The sequence below is a fragment of the Chiloscyllium plagiosum genome, chromosome 6 (assembly GCF_004010195.1).
Source record: "Chiloscyllium plagiosum isolate BGI_BamShark_2017 chromosome 6, ASM401019v2, whole genome shotgun sequence".
Lineage (NCBI taxonomy): Eukaryota > Metazoa > Chordata > Chondrichthyes > Orectolobiformes > Hemiscylliidae > Chiloscyllium > Chiloscyllium plagiosum.
In genome coordinates this window covers 76297544-76314322 of record NC_057715.1, presented here as the reverse complement: position 1 = coordinate 76314322, position 16779 = coordinate 76297544, and the positions used below count along the sequence as shown (strand labels likewise).

The following is a 16779-nucleotide window of genomic DNA, read 5'->3' as shown; positions in this document are numbered from 1 at the left end:
ATCCAAATCATTTATGTAAATGACAAAAAGTAGAGGACCCAGCACCGATCCTTGTGGCACTCCACTGGTCACAGGCCTCCAGTCTGAAAAACAACCCTCCACACCACCACTCTCTGTCTTCTACCTTTGAGCCAGTTCTGTATCCAATGGCTAGTTCTCCCTGTATTCCATGAGATCTAACCTTGCCAATCAGTCTCCCATGGGGAACCTTGTCAAAAGCCTTACTGAAATCCATATAGATCACATCTACTGCTCTGCCCTCATCAATCTTCTTTGTTACTTCTTCAAAAAACTCAATCAAGTTTGAGAGACATGATTTCCCATGCACAAAGCCATGTTGCCACCTTCAAACCACTAACATGTATTGTGAATAGCTGTGGTCCAAGCACTGATCCCTGCGGTTCTCCACTTGTCACTGCCTGCCACTTGGAAAAAGACTCGTTTATTCCTACTCTTTGTTTCTGGTCTGCCAACCAGTACTCTATTCACGTCAGCACAATATCCTCAATCCCATGCACCTAATTTTACAGACTAATCTCTAATGTGGGACATTATCGAATATCTTCTGAGAGTCCAAGTAAACCACATCAACTAGCTCCCCCACATCAACTCTACTAGTTACATCCTCAAATAATTTCAGTTGATTTTTCAAGCGTGATTTCCCTTTTATAATCCATGCTAACTCTGTCCAATCCTGTTGCTGTTTTCCAAGTACACTGGTATTAAGTCTTTTGTAATGGAATTTTCCACACTACTCATGTCAGGCTAACTGCTCTATAATTCACTATTTTGTCTCTACCTCCTTTTCCCTAAGATAGTTAAAATAGTTACCCTCTAATTGATAGGAACTTTTCCAGAGCCTTTGGAGTCTTGGAAGATGACCACCACCATCCACTATGTTGAGGATCACATCCTTAAGTACACTTGGATGTAGATAATCAGACCATGGGCATTAATCGGCCTTTAATGCCATCAATTCCCTACTAATACTGACATCCTTCAGTTCATCCCTCTTGCTGGACACTGTTGTCCCCCTTTGTGAAGACAGAACCAAAACATGTAATTAATTGGCCTGCAATTTCTTTGCTCCCCATGTGACTTCACCTATTTCTGACTAAGGGGCCTACACTTCCCTTAACTATTCTTTTCTCTTCAATTACCTCTAATGAAGTTTTTACAATCAATTTGTAGCTCCCCACAAACTTACTCATAATCCTATTTCATGTTCTTAATCAGCCTTTTTGTCCTCTGTTGCTGAAATGTATCTTTACGTCTACTGCATCTTTTGGCTAATTTGTATATACCTTCTTTGGATACAAAATTATCCCTAATTCCCTTGTTAGCCCTGATTGGTCCTCCTTTCAGTTTTATTTTTGTGCCAAGAAGGAATGAACAATTGTCACAGTTCTTCATGTCCCTTTTAAATGTTTGCCATTGCCTAATCACCATCATCCCTTTAAGTAACATTCCCTAATTTATCATTGCCAGCTCGTGCCTCATACCATTGTAACATTCTTTATTTAGATCCAGGACCTGAGTTAGTTTCTGTCCATAGAGCGGAATCTGATCTCCGATCATCTCTGCTACTCTTGTCATTGGACAACGACTTTGCTTCACCAGGATTGGTTGATTGTGGATGTAAAACAGCCGCTCCTCAGAAAAAAATCTATCAGAATTAATTTCGAACCAGGAACATTAGGATCCACAATGACAATCCCAGCAGCAATAGAACTAATTAACATCCTATTACTCATAGCCTGGGAGTGTTGTTGCGGTGAAATCAACATCATTGTCCTGAATGAAATACAACTAAGGCCAGCTCAACAAACAAGGTTTAGAAAACACCTTCTTCTGGAAAGGTAAGGCAGAAGAAGAATGCTAAATCCATGGGATTGGTTTTGTCATAATAAAGAAGCTAATTGACCATCTCGAGTGTTTTGCTCACCCTACCGTAGAAGCAGTACACTACAGTCATAAGTACTTAAGCTGGAGCAATGGATGAGGCCATTGAGCGAATCTACTGCAGCTTTGATTTGATTTGATTTACTATTGTCACATGTACCAAGATACAATGAAAATAATTATTTTGCATGCTATCCAAGCATATTATACCTTACGTAAGTACATCAGGGTAATAGAACAGAATGCATAATATCGCGTTGTCAGTCATTGTCTAATGTCCCAAAGGTAGACAAGTATGTCAGAGCACTCGGTCAGTGGGGATTGCTCCAGGCATTGTTTGCCTTTCCCTACTGAAATGAATAAATCCTTGCCAATCACAAAGATGTTGGCAGGCAGAAGGCCTTTTCATCATCACTGGTTATGACTGCATATATGGTTAACTGTTGTTGACTGAATTTCACTTTATATACACCCCCTTGCTGCTAGTTTTTCTGTAGTAACCAGCCCCCACTGTTTGAATGAGCAAGTGTAAAAACCACTTATAATAAGTGCTGGTAGCTTGCTTTTAAAAAGTGGAGCAATTCCTTCCACAATCCTTGTTTTGTTTAAAAACAGTTCTACTTGCATTTGCTGGAACTGTACAAAAAGTTGGTCAGGTCACAACTAGTGTGCAGTTGTGGTGACATTATGGGAAGGATATGATTGCATTTGCGATCATGCAGAGGAGATTTACCAAGATGCCAACATGGCCGAAGGGTCTGAGCTTTGAAAAAGGATTTGATAGACAATGTGGTTATTTTTGAAGAAACAAGTATTGAGAAGTGACCTGCTAGAGGTGTATAAAGTTATGAGCAGCATAGAAAAGGTGGATAGGAAGGCAGTTTATGTATTAGTCGAGTGATCAAGAACAGGATCGGGAATAGATTTAAGATAAGAAGTTAAAGGCTAGGAGAAGAGCAGAGATGAATTTTTTTTCACATGAGGGATGGTGAGCATCTGTAAGTCTCTGCGTGGAAGGATGGTTAAGTCTGAAACTCTAGAAACATTTAAACAATATTTAGAAATTCACTTGCATCATCATAGCCTCCAGGGCTATGGGCCAAGAGCTGGAAAATGGATTAGTGTAGTCAGATCTATTTGACCGCACAGATCTATAGGGATGAATAGCCGCCTTCTGTGCCATAAATATGAGTCTACCAACTAAGCTCAGTACAAATGTGAAATCAAAACTGGAACAATTTTGCTTTGAATGGCTTAGTAATAAACTGGACAGCATATGTCTTCATTCACTGGTGTATTTGTTTAGGTAGCACAGCTTTGACAAAAATTACAGATATATATTTCCCCATTAAATACTAACATTTTTACCTAATTCCATTAATTTACCAGATGGAAAATAGAAATGAAAGACTAGAGATAAGGTGGGAAGAATTGTACTTTAAATCATTAGAAAATTATATTGTTGATACTGAGAGTCCGTTCAATATTTCAATGCAAGGAAGAGTTTGGTGGTGAACTTCCTCAGACCTTTGTCCATTCCATTCTCCATTTAATTGGCAAAAAGTGCATTTTGCTGGTATAAGTAGGGCTTCTGCGGAAGATATGGCAAACTTAAATACATTAAAAACACAATTCTGACTTTGAGACTACAGAGTTGAGTAAGCAATGCCTAGGTTCTAGAGTACATGTTTTACCATGTTTGGGCAACTGGAGAGACACCAAGAAAAACTGAAAATGTACATGAGAGGCAAATGGTCATGTATGAGCTTTTTGAAGTGGTTATAATTTTAACAAGTATACACAAATCAAGCCATATTATTTGGTAAAGCCACACATTTTGCAAAGGGAGTATAAATTTGCACAGAAATGTGTGGAAAGAACTACCAAAGGAGTTAAAGGAGGTGGATAATTCTAGAAAACTGGACTGAGGTTAGACTTTTTTGGTAAAAAGTAATAACTGAGGAGCATTCTATTGCATTTTCTGAATTTTGCAATTTGCCAGCTGAAATTCTGAAGTCCTTATAATGCTGCTGTTACTACATTCTTCACTATGCAGTAGTAATAACTACATTGTAAAAGTGTATTGCTGTAAATCATCGTGTTCAGGAGAAAGTCCACATTCTTAAAATTTAAACACTATACTCACCTGTTGCAATCGCTCTGATGCTAAATGCTGTGCAGCAGCAAGATCATGACTTTTCACTGTGAATTCCTGCGCAACTAGTTTCTGTATACACCAGTCATAGGCTTCTTCAGCTTTCTCAGCAATTGAGGAGAAAATAAACTGTTTCTGCTGCTGCTGACTCTAGTATATACAAATGAATTTTATGAAACAGATGCAATTCTTCACATTTACGTCAATCAGGTTTACTCACTACATCAGTTGATTAGTTCACAAATTAAAGCAGACAACAACAAATGAAGTCATTTCATGAAGTAAATAACTTAATGGTACATGTGGCAAAGCATCACTTAAATTAGATGGAAAAGATATACCAAATTAGGTACAAAAGAATCATTTGAAAAAGACAAACTAAAACCAACAGCAATTCAGTTCCCATACCAACACCCAGGCTGTGATATTTACTATTGACAAAAATTTCACACTTTTGAAAATTATTCACAGGATAGATTTAAATTTGTTTTTAGTTATTATTTACAAGACTGCACTAATTCTTTCCCTTTCAGTTTTCTTCAAACATTCTCATCAATATATACTGCTTATATTCACACAGCCCTCCTTTATAAAAGAAATTGACCAGAGTTTGGAGGACTGAGTACCCCACAGCAGTCCATGACTCAGGAGGCAACATTTAAGGGAGTTTTTTTTTTTCTCTGATTACATTAATTTGATTTCATTACATTCCTTGCGGTTTGTGTTTCTATTTTGAAAATGCTATACAAATTCAACTTTCTATTATCTAAAAAGGAGTACATTAATCCCACTAGGTAATATTTTAAGCATAAAGTGTGACTTTTCCAGTATAATTTTAAAAATCAGCAGTTTCTTTATTAATCATTAAGGGAAATCATTCTACTACTCCAATGAACTATATTTCAGAACTACCAGAATGTGAACACAAACTGCTGGGTTTGTTTTTGTAAGTATGATACTTTGTAACAACATGGAAATTAACTTGAATGTATCACAGGTTAGAATTTGGACATCTCATCATTAATATCTAATTATTAAAAGTTGAATGTTCTTAAAGTAATCTCTAGGTTGGTTTAAAGTTCCTTGAAATGAATGGTGCAGATCCAAAATTTGCAATTTCAGCAAACTCAGACGCAGAGATCCAGAATGCAAAGTTTACACGGAAAAACATTCTGCTCAATTAACAATATTGCTTAATACCATGATTTTTGTTTTAGTGTTAAAGTGCATTTTGTACGTCAAACATGTATTCACTCCTTAAATTTGCATAGCGCTTCCTGATTATTGATCAATGAGTGGCAAACAATAAAATCTACAGAAAATATGCAGCAAAAGCTGGGCAGTAATGCTAATCACTGAAGTAATTTTCTCCTTTAACTTTTCTTTTTCATCAATTCATGGGATTATGATGGTCAAACATTTATTGTCCACACTTAATTGATCTTGAACATGGTGGTAAGCCATCAAAGAGGTTGAGTTTTTGCTCCCTCAATATGAAGCATTTTAATAATCTGAATTTGGGCATACAGAGAGAATTTAAATATATGCAGATATCACAAAACTTGGAAGTCCAGTAAACAATGATTAGGATAGTAACAGATTTCAGAAGGATGCAAACAGACGCTTGACAAGTGTGTTGATGATTCTGTGAATGCTATTTCCAACTCTAATCCTGAACTGGAAAACTGGCTTGAACTCACTTCCAATTTCCACCCATCTCCCATAATCTCTGACTGTTCCCTTGCCTTAATTTCTTTGTTTTCATTTCTAGAAGTGGAATATCAGTCAATAATCACTATTGGCCCACTTGCCAACACAGCTATCCTGACTACATTTTTTCATGTTTTGTTTTCTGTAAGAATTCTATTCATATTTCTCCATCACCGTTGCATCTGTTGAGACAATGCAACTCTCAATAATAGAATTTCCAAAGTCTTCCTTTTCTCTTAACTAAGGATCCCATCCTCACTAAGTGTGATTGATACTTCCTTCAACCTTGTCAGGTTTATTTCAACTACTTCTGTTCTTGCCGCTTCTATTTAATTCAGCCTAAAAATACACAAATAATGTGCTTCCATAGTGCTCTATGGCAAGGTGTTCCAAAGATTCACTCTTTGAGTCACACTCAGAGAGAAGAAATTCCTCCTCATCTCAGTCTTATATTAGCACCCCTTTATTCTAAGGCTATGCCCTCTGGTTCTAGGCTCTCACATGAGGGGAATCATCCTCTCAAGATTTACTCTATCCAGCCCCTTAAGAATCCTATATTTTTCAATGAGATCACCTCTCATCTTTCTAAATTCCTGTAAGCAGAGTCCCAACCTGTCCGAATTGGCCTTAGCTCATAAGACAATCCCTCCATACCAGGGATCATCCTAGTAAACTATTTCTGAACTCCATCCACCATACTTAATGGGTAGCTAATTTGTGATTTCCTCTAAACCCAGAATGATACAAACAGCAAACTCAACTTTACTTTCCCTCAGCATTTTGAAGGGATAATTGCCCCCTGCAACACCCTGTTCCTACCTCTGTCACTCACAACATCCCCTTCCCTTGCCATGAACATGCTGCAGATGAAACACTTGCCCTTTTTTCTCTTCCTACCTCACCACCCAAAATTACTCATGATGTTACCTCCATTGTTGAGGAGACCACAAGAGCACTTTGGTCCCCTTCATTTTCAGTCTGCAGGGAGGATCCCAAGCTTCCAGTCACAGATTATTTTAATTCTCCATCTTACTTCCACTGAGCTCTCTGATTTTTGCGTATTACAACTTTCCAATAAAACGCAACGCAGCCTCAGGAAACAGCAGCTCATTTTCAAGTGTGATCTTTAAGCCATTCTTGACTGAAGGCCGAGTTCACCATTAGACCAAGAACTTTGCCCTTATTTTGTTTTATGTTTCTTTGTTAGTTTGTTTTTTTTTAAATTTTGTTTCTCTTATTTCTTAAATTTTGCATTCCAAAAGCTTCAACTTGTCACATCTTTCTGTTTTTTTTAATGTGTCCAGCTACCACTCTCTTCGGCATGCATCATGACACTTATTATTTTATCTCTTCTTCAAAGTTTGTGAGAAGATTTGTAGCTCGGGTGTTCGTTGTTGTAGTTCTGTTCGCCGAGCTGGGAATTTGTGTTCCAGACGTTTCGTCCCCTGTCTAGGTGACATCCTCACTACTTGGGAGCTTCCTGTGAAGCACTTCTGTGATGTTTCCTCCGGCATTTATAGTGATTTGTATCTGCCGCTTCCGGTTGTCAGTTTCTGCTGTCCGCTGCAGTGGCCGGTATATTGGGTCCAGGTCGATGTGCTTATTGATTGAATCTGTGGATGAATGCCATGCCTCTAGGAATTCCCTGGCTGTTCTCTGTTTGGCTTGTCCTACAATAGTAGTGTTGTCCCAGTCGAACTCATGTTGCTTGTCATCTGAGTGTGTGGCTACCAAGGATAGCTGGTCGTGTCGTTTCGTGGCTAGTTGGTGTTCATGGATGCGGATCATTAGCTGACTTCCTGTTTGTCCTATGTAGTGTTTTGTGCAGTCCTTGCATGGGTATCGGGTCCTTCGTCCTGGTGAGTTGTTGTCTCAGAGTGGCTATTGGTTTGTGTGCTGTTATGAATCCTAGTGGTTGCAGTAGTCTGGCTGTCAGTTGAGAAATGTTTTTGATGTATGGTAGTGTGGCTAGTCCGTTATCTTTCCCTTAGGCATCTGTTGATGAAATTGCGGGGATATCCGTTTTTGGCGAATACATTGTATAGGTATTCTTCTTCCTCTTTTTGCAGTTCTGGTGTGCTGCAGTGTGTTGTGGCCCTTTTGAACAGTGTCTTGATGCAACTTCTTTTGTGAATGTTGGGGTGGTTGCTTTCGTAGTTTAGGACTTGGTCTGTGTGTGTGGCTTTCCTGTATACCTTTGTGGTGAATTCTCCGTTAGGTGTTCTCTGTACCATAACGTCTAGGTATGGCAGTTGGTTGTCCTTGTCTTCCTCTCTAGTGAATCTGATTCCTGTGAGTGTGGCGTTGATGATCCGGTGTGTGTTCTCTATTTCTGTGTTTTTAATGATTACAAAGGTGTCATCCACATATCTGACCCAGAGTTTGGGTTGAATTTGCGGTAAGACTGTTTGTTCTAATCTTTGCATTACCGCTTCTGCTATAAGTCCAGAGATGGGTGAGCCCATGGGTGTGCCGTTGATTTGTTCATATATTTGGTTGTTGAATGTGAAGTGAGTTATGAGGCACAGGTCCAGTAGTTTGAGTATGCCATCTTTGTTGATAGATTCAACGTTCTGTTGTCTGTTCTGTATGTCCAGCAGGTTGGCTATTGTTTCTCTGGCTAGGGTTTTGTCGATAGAGGTGAACAGTGCCGTTACATCGAATGAGACCATGGTTTCTTCCTTGTCTATGTGTATATTTCTGATGATGTCCAAGAATTCCGGTGTTGATTGTATAGAGTGTCTGTATCTGCTGATCAGGTGTTTCAGTTTCTGCTGTAGTTCTTTCGCCAGTTTGTGTGATGGTATCCCTGGTAGTGATACTATGGGTCTGAGTGGGATGTTTGGTTTGTGCACTTTAGGTAGTCCATAGCATCTGGGGGTGTTGTTGCTTTCAGGTTTCATTCTTTGTAGGTCAAACCTGGTTATCAGTCCGTTTTTTTTTAAGGTTCCTCAGTGTGTTGTTTATCCTATTGGTGAGCTGTGGGGTGGGGTCAAACTCCCGTTTTTGGTAGGTGTTGGTATCTGCAAGTAGTTGTTGCGCTTTTTGGATGTAGTCTGCTTTGTCCAGGATGACCGTCATTCTGCCTTTGTCTACTGGTAGTATGATTATGTTCTTATCGTTTCTTAGTGATTTTAGTGCTTCCCTCTCCTTGGTGTTGAGGTTGTGTGTTTGTCTTTTCCTTGTTATCAGAGGTACAATACTTTGTCTCACTGTTTGTTGTGTCTCTTCTGTCAGTCCATTGTTCCTGAGTGTGTATTCTAGTGCTGCTAGGAAGTCTGCTGTCATGGCGTCCCTGTGGTTGTAGTAGAGTCCCTTGGCCAGTATTGTTCTTTCCGTGTCTGTGAGCTGTCTGTGGGAGAGGTTTCTAACCCAGGTGTGTGTTGTGGTGTCCTCTCTGTTGTGTGTTAGTTTGGCCATTTGTTTCTTTTAGTGCCGTTTTTTTGCGGTGTGTGGTCCTGTTCTGTCCTATGGTGATGGCCTGTTCCATGGTCCGGGTCCATTCCTGATTGGTGGTTTTTGAAATTAATGATTTTTGGCGTGCAATTTCTTGTCTGTATTTGTGAAGTCTGTTGTGAGCATCTGTAATCATTACCTGGATCATCCTGAATCTGTTCTGTCTGGCTTGTCCCTGGCTTGTGGGTTGTTGACTGATGGTCTGTATCTGACACATGGTGAAAGGATTCGATTCTTTCGGCATTCATGCAGGAACCGGAGTTGTTCGTATGTGGCGCTTAGGCGGTTGGCACAGGATTCCCATTTCCTGGCTTGTCTTAGCATCTCTCGCCCGTAGGGTTCAAAGTTTGTGAGAAGATTTGTAGCTCGGGTGCTCGTTCTTGTGGTTCTCTTTGCCGAGCTGGGAATTTGTGTTGCAGACGTTTCGTCCCCTGTCTAGGTGACATCCTCAGTCTTGGGAGCCTCCTGTGAAGCGCTTCTGTGATGTTTCCTCCGGCATTTATAGTGATTTGTATCTGCCACTTCCACCATGTGTCAGATACAGACCACCAGTCAATAATCCACAAGCCAGGGACACAGCCAGACAGAACAGATTCAGGATGATCCAGGTAATGATTACAGAGGCTCACAACAGACTTCACAAATACAGACAAGAAATTGCATGCCAAAAATCATTAATTTCAAAAACCACCAATCAGAAATGGACCCGGACCATAGAACAGGCCGTCACCATAGGACAGAACAGGACCACACACCGCAAAAATACGGCACTAAAAGAAAATATGGCCAACTAACACACAACAGAGAGGACACCACAACACACACCTGAGATAGAAACCTCTCTCACAGACAGCTCACAGACACGGAAAGAACAATACTGGCCAAGGGACTCTACTACAACCACAGGGACGCCAAGACAGCAGACTTCCTAGCAGCACTAGAATACACACTCAGGAATAATGGACTGACAGAAGAGACACAACAAACAGTGAGACAAAGTATTGTACCTCTGATAACAAGGAAAAGAACAAATACATAACCTCAACACCAAGGAGAGGGAAGCACTAAAATCACTAAGTAACGATAAGAACATAATCATACTACCAGCAGACAAAGGCAGAATGACGGTCATCCTGGACAAAGCAGACGACATCCAAAAAGCGCAACAACTACTTGCAGATACCAACACCTACCAAAAGAGGGAGTTTGACCCCACCCCACAGCTCACCAATAGGATAAACAACACACTGAGGAACCTAAAAAAAACAGACAGATAACCAGGCTTGACCTACAAAGAATGAAACCTGAAAGCAACAACACCCCCAGATGCTATGGACTATCTAAAGTGCACAAACCAGACATCCCACTCAGACCCATAGTATCACTACCAGGGATACCATCACACAAACTGGCTAAAGAACTACAGCAGAAACTGAAACACCTGATCAGCGTATCCAGACACTCTGTACAATCAACACAGGAATTTTTGGACATCATCAGAAATATACACATAGACAAGGAAGAAACTATGGTCTCATTCGACATAACGGCATTGTTCACCTCTATTGACAAAGCCCTAGCCAGAGAAACAATAGCCAACCTGCTGGACATACAGAACAGACAACAGGACGTTGAACCTATCAACAAAGTCGGCATACTCAAACTACTGGACCTGTGCCTCACAACACACTTCACATTCAACAACCAAATATATGAACAAATCAACGGCACACCCATGGGCTCACCCATCTCTGGACTCATAGCAGAAGCGGTAATGCAAAGATTAGAACAAACAGTCTTATCGCAAATTCAACCCAAACTCTGGGTCAGATATGTAGATGATACCTTTGTAATCATTAAAAACACAGAAATAGAGAACACACACCAGATCATCAACACCACACTCACAGGAATCAGATTCACTCGAGAGGAAGAAAAGGACAACCAACTTCCATTCCTAGACGTTATGGTACAGAGAACACCTAATGGAGAATTCACCACAAAGGTATACAGGAAAGCCACACACACAGACCAAGTCCTAAACTACGAAAGCAACCACCCCAACATTCACAAAAGAAGTTGCATCAAGACACTGTTCAAAAGGGCCACAACACACTGCAGCACACCAGAACTGCAAAAAGAGGAAGAAGAACACCTATACAATGTATTTGCCAAAAACGGATACCCCCGCAATTTCATCAACAGATGCCTAAGGGAAAGACAACGGAATGAGGACATGCCACAATCCAAAGGACTAGCCACACTACCATACATCATAAACATTTCTCAACTGACAGCCAGACTACTGCAACCACTAGGACTCATAACAGCACACAAACCAACAGCCATTCTCAGACAACAACTCACCAGGACGAAGGACCCGATACCCAGCATGAGCAAAACCAATGTAGTGTACAAATTCCCATGCAAGGACTGCACAAAACACTACATAGGACAAACAGGAAGTCGGCTTGTGATCCGCATCCATGAACACCAACTAGCCACGAAATGACATGACCAGCTATCCTTAGTAGCCACACACTCAGATGACAAGCAACATGAGTTCGACTGGGACAACACTACTATTGTAGGACAAGCCAAACAGAGAACAGGCAGGGTATTCCTAGAGGCATGGCATTCATCCACAGATTCAATTAATAAGCACATCGACCTGGACCCAATATACCGGCCACTGCAGCGGATAGCGGGAACTGACAACCAGAAGCGGCAGATACAAATCACTATAAATGCCAGAGGAAACATCACAGAAGTGCTTCACAGGAGGCTCCCAAGCACTGAGGATGTCACCTAGACAGGGGACGAAACGTCTGCAACATAAATTTATCTCTTACCCCCACAGTACAACAGACCTCTAATTCTTTGTCCCACCCTCCTCCCTCTCATCCTCTCAAAATCCATTTATTTTCTAACTTTTCCCTATTCTTTCAAGAGGTGATAAACATGTTTATTCTGTTTCTCTCTCCATTGCTTGGCAGAATCAATAAACATTTCTAACTCCTATTTTTTATTTTCAATATTGTGTATAAGCAAAGTTATTATGATTACTCTGAAAATCATGAGTACAACAACCCTTCCTTTATGGTCTCTTCTGAATAAATTATCTATTGTCTGTACTAATCATTCATTACCTGACAAGGACCTAATAAATCACATGAAGCTGATTTTGCCAATGGTAATGTACTTTAATAGATTATCCTTTTTTACCTTTAGCATATTCTAGTTCCTTACTTTAAAGGCAACAGACATGTCCACGACATGTATCCTGGGGCTCATGTTACAGTAACGTTTTTTAGTGAATATGTAACCAGCACAAATATAAGGAATATTCATAACAGAAATGCTGGATTTGTGGAGTTCAATCAGAAGCTCACATGCTCAAACAGCAAAGTTACTGACCTGTTCAAGGTGAGAAGATATTCGATAAGGAAATTTGTCATTTTTCTGAGAAACCTGTAATTCAACCACCACGAAAGCAACAGCTGCATTTTCATTCTATAGAAAATGTAAGAAAATCTCAGTAAAGAAATGGCTTGCTGTACAGCTGGTTGAAAAAAAAATTAATATCCTCCAGGTTCCACAGTCCAAAGATGTGCAGGTCAGGTGAATTGACCGTGCTAAATTGCCCGTAGTGTTAGGTAAAGGGTAAACGTAGGGGTATGGGTGGGTTGCGCTTCGGCGGGGCGGTGTGGACTTGTTGGGCCGAAGGGCCTGTTTCCACACTGTAAGTAATCTAATCTAAACATAACAAGGCTAATAATTAAACTAATAATTAAATATTGCTTCGACTTATTATCTTGAACCTCAGTGGGCTGACTGGATAGATGATAATTAATTTTGTTTGAATCTTTTCTTGTTAATTTTCATTATATATAACCTGTAATTGGGCGACACGGTGGCACAGTGGTTAGCACTGCTGCCTCACAGCGCCAGAGACCCGGGTTCAATTCCCGACTCAGGCGACTGACTGTGTGAAGTTTGCACGTTCTCCCTGTGTCTGCGTGGGTTTCCTCCGGGTGCTCCGGTTTCCTCCCACAGTCCAAAGATGTGCAGGTCAGGTGAATTGGCCAGGCTAAATTGCCCATAGTGTTAGGTAAAAGGGATTAATGTAGGGGAATGGGTGGGTTGCGCTTCGGCGGGTCGGTGTGGACTTGTTGGGCCGAAGGGCCTGTTTCCGCACTGTAAGTAATGTAATCTAAAAATAACATGTCTATTTAAACACAAAATGATTTTCCTTTGTTAATGACAAGCTTCTAATGCAAACTTAACTTAGTGCTGATCACTATAAGTAAATCAAGTTTGTATCTGCTATATAGATGTATGCAAGGATATCTCAATGGTTCAATGTTTGAGAGAACCCTCCAGGTTCCACAATCTTCGACCAAGACATTTAGCAGCATTTAGATTTTAGTGAGACTAGTGAAATTTTGTAAGCCTTGTACTTGATTATTTCCAATTGATTTTGTTTCTAACTGAATGAAAAGTCAACAGTAGGAACATTTCTGCCTGCACAATGTAGGTAGAAAGTGAGATTGAGGCAATTTCACGTTAATAGATTGTAACAGCTGATTATGTGCTAAACCCAAGTGCGTATGCATGAATTGTCTGCTGCCAAATACACTCTTTTAAAACATTTATATGTTGAATAGCACTACGAGTATGGAGCAGACTCATAAATACAAACCTAACTAGTATGAAGTATCATTTTAAGAAAACATTTGTCTTGATATTAATAAAATAGTGCTAAAATTAATGGATTGGACTTTTGTCAAATGTGCACTATGTGCAGAATTGTTTTAATTAGCAACAATTAAGCAGCAACTATAATTTTGAATCTTTAACACTTCTAAACCAACTACAGCTTGCTAAACCATTCTGAATGCCAATAACTGTTATAATATAGCTACAGAATAGGACTCAGAGTCATAGAGTCATAGAGATGCACAGCATGGAAACAGACCCTTCGGTCCAACCCGTCCATGCCGACCAGATATCCCAATCCAATCTAGTCCCACCTGCCAGCACCCGGCCCATATCCCTCCAAACCCTTCCTATTCATATACCCATCCAAATGCCTCTTAAACGTTGCAATTGTACCAACCTCCACCACTTCCTCTGGTAGCTCACTCAATACACGTACCATCCTCTGTATGAAAAAGTTGCCCCTTAGGTCTCTTTTATATCTTTCCCCCCTCACCCTATACCCTCTAGTTCTGGACTCCCCCGACCCCAGGGAAAAGACTTTGTCTATTTACCCTAACCATGTCCCTCATAATTTTGTAAACCTTTATAAGGTCATCCCTCAGCCTCCGACTGGGGAAAACAGCCCCAGCCTGTTCAGTCTCTCCCTATAGCTCAAATCCTCCAACCCTGGCAATGTCCTTGTAAATCTTTTCTGAACCTTTCAACATCTTTCCGATAGGAAGGAGACCAGAATTGCTTGCAATATTCCAACAGTGGCCTAACCAATGTCCTGTACAGCTGCAACATGACCTCCCAACTCCTGTTCTCAATACTCTGACCAATAAAAGAAAACATACCATACGCCTTCTTCACTATCCTATCTACCTACGACTCCACTTTCAAGGAGCTATGAACCTGCACTCCAAGGTCTCTTTGTTCAGCAACACTCCCTAGGACCTTACTATTAGGTATATAAGTCCTGCTAAGATTTGCTTTCCCAAAATGCTGCACCTCGCATTTATCTGAATTAAACTCCATCTGCCACTTCTCAGCCCATTGGTCAAGATCCTCTTGTAATCTGAGGTAACCCTCTTCGCTGTCCACTACACCTCCAACTTTGGTCAAGATCCTCTTGTAATCTGAAGTAACTCTCTTCGCTGTCCACTACACCTCCAATTTTGGTGTCATCAGCAAACTTACTAACTGTACCTCTTATGCTCGTATCCAAATTATTTGTGTAATTGACAAAAAGTAGAGAACACCGCACTGATCCTTGTGGCACTCCACTGGTCACAGGCCTCCAGTCAGAAAAACAACCCTCCACCACCACCCTCTATCTTTTACCTTTGAGCCAGTTCTGTATTCAAATGGCTAGTTTTCCCTGTATTCCATGAGATCTAACCTTGCTAATTAGTCTCCCATGGGGAACCTTGTCGAATGCCTTACTGAAGTCCATACAGACCACATCTACCATTCTGCCCTCATCAATCCTCTTTGTTACTTCTTCGAAAAACTCAATCAAGTTTGTGAGACATGATTTCCCATGCACAAAGCCATGTTGACTATCCCTAATCAGTCCTTGCCTTTCCAAATACATGTACATCCTGTCCCTCAGGATTCCCTCCAACAACTTGCCCACCACCAATGTCAGGCTCACTGGTTTACAGTTCCCTGGCTTGTCCTTACCACCCTTCTTAAACAGGAGCACCATGTTAGCCAACCTCCAGTCTTCCGGTACCTCACCTGTGACTATCAATGATACAAATATCTCAGCAAGAGGCCAAGCAATCACTTCTCTAGCTTCCCACAGAGGGTACACCTGATCAGGTTCTGGGGATTTATCCACCTTTATCCGTTGGAAGACCTCCAGCACTTCCTCCTCTGTAAGATGAACATTTTGCAAGATGTCCCATCTACTTCCCTACAGTCTATATCTTCCATATCCTTTTCCACAATAAATACTGATGGAAAATACTCATTTAGTATCTCCCCCATTTTCTGTGGCTCCACACAAAGGCCGCCTTGCTGATCTTTGAGGGGCCCTATTCTCTCCCTAGTTACCCTTTTGTCCTTAATGTATTTGTAAAAACCCTTTGGATTCTCCTTAATTTTATTTGCCAATGCTATCTCATGTCCCCTTTTTGCCCTCCTGATTTCCCTCTTAAGTATAGTCCTACTGACTTTATACTCTTCTAAGGATTCACTCGATCAATGCTTCCTTCTTTTTCATAACCAAACCCTCAATTTCTTTAGTCATCCAGCATTCCCTATACCTACCCGCCTTTCCTTTCACCCTAACAGGAATATACCTTCTCTGGATTCTCGTTACCTCATTTCTGAAGGCTTCCCATTTTCCAGCCGTCCATTTGCCTGCGAACATCTGCCCCTAATCAGCTTTCTAAAGTTCTTGCCTAATACAGTCAAAATTGGCCTTTCTCCAATTTATAACTTCAACTTTTAGATCTGGTCTATCCTTTTCCATCAATATTTTAAAACTAATAGAATTATGGTCACTGCCCCCAAAGTGCTCCCCCACTGACACTTCAGTCACCTGCCCTGCCTTATTTCCCAATAGTAGGTCACATTTTGCACCTTCTCTAGTTGGTACATCCACATACTGAATCAGAAAATTTTCTTGTACACACTTAACAAATTCCTCTCCATCTAAACCCTTAATACTATGGCAGTCCCAGTCTATGTTTGGAAAGTTAAAATCCCTACCATAACCACCCTATTATTCTTACAGATAGCTGAGATCTCCTTACAAATTTGTTCCTCAATTTCTCTCTGACTATTAGGGGGTCTATAATACAATCCCAATAAGGTTATCATCCCTTTCTTATTTCTCAGTTCCA

The 16779-nt window shown here is 40.6% G+C and overlaps 1 protein-coding gene across 7 annotated transcripts in view; it reads right to left on the bottom strand.

Annotated features, from left to right (window-relative positions):
- parp4 (poly (ADP-ribose) polymerase family, member 4) overlaps positions 1–16779 on the bottom strand; it is a 140713-nt gene that overhangs the window by 98020 nt on the left and 25914 nt on the right. For 6 of the 7 annotated variants that reach the window (XR_006311927.1, XR_006311929.1, XR_006311928.1 and 3 more), the window contains exons 6-7: positions 12641–12736; positions 4049–4207 (exon numbers count right to left, since the gene is read on the bottom strand). Coding sequence is in view for 4 of the 7 variants with exons in the window: in XM_043691882.1 (XP_043547817.1) it covers positions 4049–4207; positions 12641–12736 (255 nt within the window). In the remaining 3 variants the exon portion in view is untranslated. The remainder of the gene's footprint in view (positions 1–4048; positions 4208–12640; positions 12737–16779) is intronic. The other variant, XM_043691880.1, reaches the window with a different exon arrangement.